The sequence below is a fragment of the Folsomia candida genome, unplaced genomic scaffold (assembly GCF_002217175.1).
Source record: "Folsomia candida strain VU population unplaced genomic scaffold, ASM221717v1 Fcan01_Sc004, whole genome shotgun sequence".
NCBI classification, from domain to species: domain Eukaryota; kingdom Metazoa; phylum Arthropoda; class Collembola; order Entomobryomorpha; family Isotomidae; genus Folsomia; species Folsomia candida.
Window position 1 is genome coordinate 5,552,637 of NW_019091196.1, and position 8,586 is coordinate 5,561,222.

The window sequence follows — 8,586 nt, forward strand, 5'->3', positions numbered from 1 at the left end:
ATTTCCACATTTATTCCTCATTTCATTAAAATGAAGGAAGAGCCACCCAAAAATAGGATTTCTTCCACATATTCATCCATCCCCCTACTTATTTCCGCCTTGAGTTTAGGATGAATAAGTATGTGGTGGTGGTGGGGCAATGATTTCAATAAATTGTCACGGTCATGCATCATCCTACATATCTTGGTAATGGTAATAATAAAGCTCACTTTTTTACGGGCGACCTGTCGGTGTAAATTTATTACGATTTGATACGCTTTAAAATAAGTAACGGTATTTTGTTTGGTGGAGGTTTTCTTGGTAAAAAAATATTTTTTTTTGTAGTATTGCATTGGATGCAGTTTCATTTACTATGAAATTTGTGGATGAGATGTAAAAATTGTGTATATATTTTTGAAGAAATGTTTTTGGTGTTTTAAATATGGGTGAAATGAAGGGTATGCATTTTCTCTAATTTTATATGCACGAATTTTTAATACCAATTCACACAATTCATTGTTTATGCTAAATAATTGTATTTTTATACTATGAATACTCCCAAAAAAATGCAAAGACGGGCTACCCATTATCTAAATTGTTTAAGCAATATTCAATTATGCATGTTTTACAAATCGGCGTGCAATTTAGGCTAGAATGTTTAGCGATAATTTATTTATTATTAGTAAATTAGGTAATTAACTTACATGTATGTGTGTGCGCAATTTAATGCTATAATTTTTGGAATGATTAAATCGTAGTTTTTTTATGAAGAAGAACTTTAAGTGCAATAGCACCATTTGACAATTTTTTTTTCGAAATGATTATGAGCACCTGTAATCGACCATTTTTAGATAGATGCTAAATTAATTGCTAGTAATTAAAACTAATAAGTAAATAATATGCAAATTATTACACACTCAATTTACTAAAAAGTTGGGTTACTTAAGAAAAAAAAAGCTCAGAAATAAAACAATATGGATTTATAAACTTTTTCATACGTTCATCCCATAATTAATTAATAAAAATCTATCTGTAAACTCATTTTAACTTATGATTCTCCTAAAATTCTCAACTGGCATCAAATCACAACATGAAGCAGATTTTTTAAAAGCATTCAAATTAAAGGGTAGAACAATGTGATAATTTTGTGCATTTTTTTGCGCATACTTTCATATGAAATTGAGTAACTCATATATTTTGGGGGTATGCATTTCACCCATTTTTTTAAAAACCTATTATATGTAATTAAGAGACCCTGACCTTTCAAAGCCTTAAATTTTACAGAGTAAAAATGAAAATTTGTTTCATACAATTTGCTAAACTTAATGACCGTCAGGAAATTTATAAAATTTGAGATGTGAACATTTTAAACTTTGAGATGTGAAAATTATAAATTATTTATTAGAATTCTAACTTTTATGAATACGTTTCCAATTTTTTTCATTAATTCCGAGAAATCATGTGCACGAAATTATCTGGAATATGTATGTAGTTCATTTCGTTGGTGAATGAGGGGGCCTCGGAGTAGCGGAAGTGATCTCTATAACCAATTCACTGCGGAGATTAGACGTTTGGTTCTCTATTTCACACACTTCCAATCAAATTTATCGAAATTGTTATCTATTTCTCTGGGTCCTCGGTGGGAGAGTGGGTTTAGTTTTGGAGAGAAAGTCAATCGTGGTGGGTGGAAAAATGCGGGTCTCTGCTCTCTCATCGAGGGGAAATTAAATTCTTTGCATGAATTTGCATCCCTGATTGGTTTGAATTTACATATTGATGGAGCGACCGGAACTCGACTCACTACCTGATAACGGGCCGCCACACTTCCTCCCAAACTCATCGCCTGCTTCGTACATATCACGATATCGAATCAGGGTAGTGCTGCCTAGTTTACTTGGTGGGGTGGATCTATCATGAGGAATGTGGTGAAATTTTTTGCCCAATTTTGTTGTTTACCAATTAGTTTGGTAAGAATGAGGGTTATATAAACTGGCAAAAATGTGGTCAAATTTTCAAAATTTTAAAACTTGAAAGTTTGATTTGACCAGAGTTTTTTGACAATTGTAAAGTCCAAATTGGTAAAATAGAATGGTAATCTTCTACCAAATTCGAAGCAAAATAGGTATAGCAAAATATGACCAAATTTGTAATAAATGGCAAATAAATTGGTAACAAAACATGATAAAATTTATAGAAAATTGATAACAGAACATAATAAAATTGGTAGCTTTGCTAAATTTTGAAGCAAATGGTAACAAATCTGACTACATGAGTAACAAAAATTTGATTAAAACTGGAGTAAAACATTACCAAAATTGGTAACGGCGACAAAAGAAAATATGGTAAAATTGATAAAAACTTGGAAGCAAATCATACTAAATTTCCCATAACAAAATTCTATCTCAACGAGTAACAAAACATGCCTAAAAACTGACGCAAAACATGACCAAAATTGGTAAAACAAACGCGACCAAATTGGTACCAAATCCTTTAAAATTTTCGAAAACTATGCACTCTCCCCCACTCTAAACTTTGTTGTCTCTTGTTCGTCCTTGTAATAAAATGTTGTCTCTTTATCCTCATACTTCTCTCCTCTCTGGTAAGGTTGCCTATCTATTTACCCAGCTAAATCTGCGTGTGTATGTGTGTGTGTCGTCTCACATTGTGTATTTGCCTCAAACTCAAGTCAAGCGAAAAGCTAAGGATATGTACGTTACGTTACGTTGATTATTTGACTCGGTCGTCGTCCTCCTCCTCCTCCTGCACCCATTTATGGAATGGAAAATAGGATAGAAGAACGTCGACTTGGCAGTTGTTTACTTATCTTGCTTCTTTGCCCACTTGTGTTAATCATTAGATTTCCATTTGAGAGGATTTTTCCCATTTCACTACTCTCTCAAAATTCGGTTCGGTCTTTCTTCTTCTTCTACCCAGACAAAAATTTGGTTAGGTTAGTTAGCTCCGCGTGGTCGTGGTCGGGTGGGTGGTGGGTGAGTTGGAGAGAAAGGAAATCGGTGTGTGGCTGGTGCTTTCTCTGCTTTCTTTTCGATCGGGGGCAGTGTTTGCCGAAAAAAATATGTATGCAAGAAATGCAAAATATGCATGCAAGAAATGCAAGAAATGAATGTAAGAAATGCACGAAATGATTCATTTCTTGCATTTATCGTTGTTTAAGAAATTTTGATTAAGGCGGAATAGCATGCTGGCTGATGCGGGGTTTTTTGTTTGAATTGTTGTGTCTCAACTTTCCCTTCCTCCATGTATTCAAATGGCGATTTTGAAAAATGTTCACCGCCTTTCGTTTTTAACAATATGAAGATATTAATGCACCTAAAAATCGGTAATTTTTAGGCTTACATAGTTAGGAGATAAAAATTTTGATTTTTTTCTTCAACAAGAAGATAAATATAAAATAGATGAAAAATAAACCGTTGTAGCCGTAGAAGAAGCTCGCCCTGTTATACTTAAGTGGGTGGAATCGGTACACAATTTTGACATAATCATGGCTCTAATTTTTATAGACTTGTGTATAAAAATGGATATTAGGAAATACATTCTAGAAATGCATCATTTAATTTAAATTTTTGTAGCTATGGTCCGGCAAATCAGACATAGAAACAATAGAAAACTCTGTGAATTAGAAAACATCCGTATTTTTAATAATGCAGAATTATTAAAAATTCTTGGTCGCTGTTTTTTTGAATTGCATACCCAATTATTTACTCGAGAAGAAGAGCAACTTATCAAGAGGGAGAGCAACTTATCAAGAGGAAGAGCAAGTTATCAAGAGGGAGAGCAACTTATCCAGAGGGAGAGCAACTTATCCACAGGGAGAGCAACTTATCCAGAGGAGAGCTTATCAAGTCGGAGAGATACATCAGGCGGTGTAACGAATCGGGTGGTGTGACGTATCGACGGCTGTGACTTATCGAGCGGTGTGAGAGGTACGTAACTGTTAGTGTCATAATGCCTCGCAAAAAAATTAGTGCAAAAGAAAGAATGCGGAGAAAAAGAGAACACGAAGAGTTCCGGAGAACAGAAGCCGCGAAAAATGCAGTTGCGCAAAAATTACAAAGGATGGATGAAAACCTAAGACAGCAAGAGCAACAAAGAGATGCAGCGGGACGAGCCGAGCGCAGAAAGGATTCCATCTACCGTGAAGCGGAAAAAGAGCGGGACAGGATTGACCACTCTACCCGTCGAGCGGACGAGGCTTATCGCGATGCGCAAAATGAGCGGAATAGGATGGAACATGCTACCCGCCGAGGAAACGAGGATTATCGCGACGCGGAAAATGAGCGGAATCGGATGGAACATGCTACCCGCCGAGAAGACGAAACTTTCAAACAGGCCGAACAGCAGCAAAACACAATTAAAAAAGCAATTTCACGTCATAAGGCTCAGACCAATTTTGATATTTTGTGTAAATCTTTCCATTGTGAGATACTTGATCAACCTAAATGGATATGTGGTTCGTGTGGAGGTCTTTGGTATCGATCATCTATGCATCCGACAACAATGGAAGTCGTGAGGAAACTTCATCCCAAGAAACCTTTCGCCCATCTAAAAGTGGATGGCAAGTACTTCTTATGTGGCACATGTCACGATTCGCTGAAGAGTGGTGACGTGCCCAGGTTGTGTATGTCAAACGGACTGTATTTTCCACATCAATTACAGAGCATGACTAGCTTAGAGGAACGTTTGGTTGCATTGAGGCTACCGTTTGCTCAGATTAGATCGTTAGGGAGCGACCGTCAGTACGGAATCCGAGGGGGAGTAGTAAACGTTCCAAACGACATGGACATAGTCGCCAAAGTTATTCCCCGCCGATTTGATGAGACGAGTACAGTACAGGTTCAATTGAAGCGCCGCATGACTTATAAACATCCATACATGTTCCAAACAATTCGACCATACAAAGTTTTCCATGCAGCAAATTATTTAGTACGTACCGAATTGTATAAAAAGGAAAAGGTATTTCTATCCTCAGACTGGGCTAATAGTGTTTCAACAGACACAGTAGAATATATAGTAAACCCAAGCGATGCTACTCAAAGTTATACAGACATAGAAAATATTAAAGACTTATCTATCAGTGACACAGCCGAAACTGAAGACAATGATCCACCGTTAATGGAAATTCTAATGCAAGAAGATCAACTAATCATGGCAGTGGCACCTGGGGAAGGAATGCGCCCGTTGTCTTTACTTATGGATCTCGACGCCGAAGAGTTATCTTTTCCATCCATTTACTGCGGCATCAAACGAAAACTGAATCCAGAAGCTAACTTGTCATATAGTGATATTGCAAAGTCCGAACTACGCAGATTTGATCCACGCTGCAGACGAGCAGACAAGATCTTATATAGCTACCGTCTCGTTCAAACTCATAGGATCGCTAGTAACATAAACATATGTCTTCGAAAAAAGAAAAAGCGTGGGATCGTGACTGTTGGAAACCTACTTAACAAGCAATGTGTCCAGAGCTTAATTCAACACGATGACGGGTATCGGCTTTTGTCAAACATTGTCAACTCACCGTCATATTTGGAAGAGAAGAAGAAGGACGTAATGGCCATGATTCGTCAACTTGGACTCCCAACATTTTTCATTACAACATCAGCTGCAGAGACGAAATGGCCCGAGTTGATCTCCATGCTCCATAATAGGAAGTATGGGACCGTGTTAACTAATGAAGAAGTTTCTAATATGAAGTTCGATGCTAAAGCGGATCTCATAAGACATGACCCGATAGGATGTGTAATGGCTTACGACAGACGGGAGAAGGCAATGGACAGATTTTTGATCAAGCCAGTGGGTGGAATCTTTCATCCTTATGTACACCAGGACTTCTTTAAAAGGAAAGAAGTTCAACAACGCGGGTCAATTCAGACACATAGAATGGATTGGATTAAGGATGCTCCGACGTTTGACAAAGAAAATTCGCTAACTCACCAAGCTTGTTGTGAATTCATAGATGAATTCATAACCTGCAAGAAAGATGAATCCGATGACATGAAGGAAGTCCTGGCATACCAAATCCACAACCATTCACATACTTGCGAAGACAAACGACGAGGATGTAGGTTCGGTTTTCCAATTGCACCTATGAGGACGACAAGAATACTACTTCCGTTACCTGCGAACCAAGTGAAGCAATATAAAGAACAATTTGCCAAGATTAAAGAAAAGCTTGCCACATTTGGGCGACATGAAGAAGAAATTAACTTTGATAGGTTTCTTGAAGATCTGGATCTTACTGAAGAAAATTATATTTTCTCAATTCGTTCCAACCTCAAAATTCCCAAAGTTTTTCTTCGACGTGGAACCCATGAAATTTACATAAATGCATATAATAAGAAGCTTCTTTTATGCTGGCGAGCAAGCATTGACATTCAATTTGTTTTGGATCCCTATTCTTGTGCCAGTTATGTTGTGAATTACATAAGCAAGTCAGATCGAGGCGTATCGAAACTTTTACGACAGGTTAGCAAGGAAATTAGGGACGGTAATTTTAGTTTGAAAGAACGCTTAAGCTCATTGCCAATGCTTTTGCGAAATCCTCAGAGGTATCAGCTCAAGAGGCCGCTTGCTGTTTATTAAAAATTCCTATGACACAAAGTTCGCGTGACGTAACATTTATCAATACGAATAGACCTGACGACAGGGTAATTTTCGTTAAGCCTGCCGACGAACTTGAGAAAATGGATCCAGATTCATGCGACATAGCTCTCAAAGGAATTTTAGAACGTTGTGTAGTGAGGCCAAGGGCATTGGATAATCTTTGTTTAGCTGATTACGTTGCAAACTATAACTTTACCAAAGTATCCTCTTCTCTGCGGAAGCAAATTAATCAACCGATCACCTCATTAAGTCTGACTGACAATAGTGGGTACATAACTGAGAGAACAACTTCTCGAATTATCCGATATCGCAGATTCGGTCTCCATCAAGATCCTGAGAATTTTTATAGAGAACAAATTATGCTGTATGTACCATGGCGGGATGAAAACACAGATCTTCTTGATATTGATCATGTTTCAGTTTATCAAAACTTCTTAGATCAAATTACACAAAAACGACAATTATATGATCCATGTTTTCTTGAAACTGAGCTAGAGGTAGGACTCAGTATGGCACAGGGAGATGAGGAAACTTTTGACAATGCTTTGGTCGACCATACTCCAATCGAGTTCATTGCCGAAGACCAAGATTTTGCTGTTGAGTTAGGGGACTCAACTTCAAAGTTTATGTCTATTCGACCTCCTAAGTTGATACCAACAGACGATTACCTCAAGTTAATGAAGACTTTGAACGAATCTCAAAGAAGATATTTATTGAACCTTTTGCATAATTTGAAAGCAAGATCGGGACAAAATTTCCACGTAATTCATGGGCAGGCCGGTGTAGGAAAGAGTAGATTAATTACTGCAATAGTTCAGTTGAAGCAATTCCTGTGCTAGTAGCAGCAGCAACAGGGAAAGCTGCATTTAACGTTTTTGGTATGACATTGCACTCGGCATTTAGACTCCCACCCAATCAATACGCAGGAAAAATGACTCCACTGGATCATGGTTCATGCAATACCTTGCGATGTAAGTTTGAGGCTTTAAAAGTTTTGATAATCGATGAGATTTCGTTAGTTAGCTTGAAAATGTTCACCCAAATTGATCAAAGATTGAGACAAATTTTAGGCGTCGATGAATTATTCGGAGGGGTTAGCCTCTTGGTCGTAGGTGATTTCTATCAGCTTAGTCCGGTGTTTGGACAATTTGTTTTCGAGGATAGCAAAGAAATTTTAGGCCCGATCATTGGAAATCCACTCTGGAATAGAATGAGGCAAAAAGATGACGCCAAGTTTGCAACTGCACTAAATAGACTGTCCATGGGAATGCTTGAAGAAGAAGATATCCAAATGTTCAAGAGTAGAGAAATTGGAAAAAACTTAATTGTTCCAGATGATGCAACATGGTTGTTTTACAGCAACGCAGATTGCGATAAATTTAATCGCGAAGCGATAAATCGAGCAAAGGGGCCATTGTAGAATTCATATGCCATAGATAGAGTGCAGGGTGGAAAGATTCTAGCCTCCCAACAAGCAATGTTGGAGTCCGCCGAATATTTAAGTTTGCAGCAAACCGGAGGAATGCCATACCACGTAGCTTTGAGAGTCGGCCTTCGTTATATGATTACAACAAATATTGACGTATCTGATGGATTGTTTAATGGTGCTACAGGAAAATTAATGAGGGTAATTGAAAAGCCATTAACTAACGGGCAGAAAGCTGTTAAGATTGTATTTATGGAATTCTCGGAGAAATTGGTAGGACAACTGGCAAGGGCAAATAACTTAGGATTACTCAAACAATTAGAAATTCCGCTGCATTGGACCCCGATCTTCTCGGAAACCAAGGCATTAAATAGTTTTGGGCACTATGAAGGAATGCAAATTGTTCGCCGTCAAATTCCCCTGGTTGCTGCTAATGCTATTTCCATCCATAAATCGCAGAGTCTGTCTATCCCAAACACAGTTGCCAATATTCCAACTCGAGGATTGAGAAGGGATGCGATATATGTAGCTATGAGTCGGGCACCTTCGTTATCAGG

At 37.8% G+C, this 8,586-nt stretch overlaps 1 protein-coding gene across 1 annotated transcript; it reads left to right on the forward strand.

Annotated features, from left to right (window-relative positions):
- Positions 1-3,978: 3,978 nt before the first annotated feature.
- LOC110848982 lies at positions 3,979-7,442 on the forward strand. Its single transcript, XM_022096356.1, has 2 exons — positions 3,979-6,487; positions 6,547-7,442. Exons 1-2 carry the CDS (start codon positions 3,979-3,981, stop codon positions 7,440-7,442), a joined length of 3,405 nt encoding a protein of 1,134 aa, XP_021952048.1.
- Positions 7,443-8,586: the final 1,144 nt, after the last annotated feature.

Excerpts from the sequence above, each read along its gene's own strand:
- LOC110848982 (XM_022096356.1), top strand. The coding sequence starts at position 3,979 with ATGCGGAGAAAAAGAGAACACGAAGAGTTCCGGAGAACAGAAGCCGCG. Across the intron at positions 6,488-6,546 it reads TAGCAAGGAAATTAGGGACG|AGGTATCAGCTCAAGAGGCC; the intron begins GTAATTTTAGTT and ends CGAAATCCTCAG.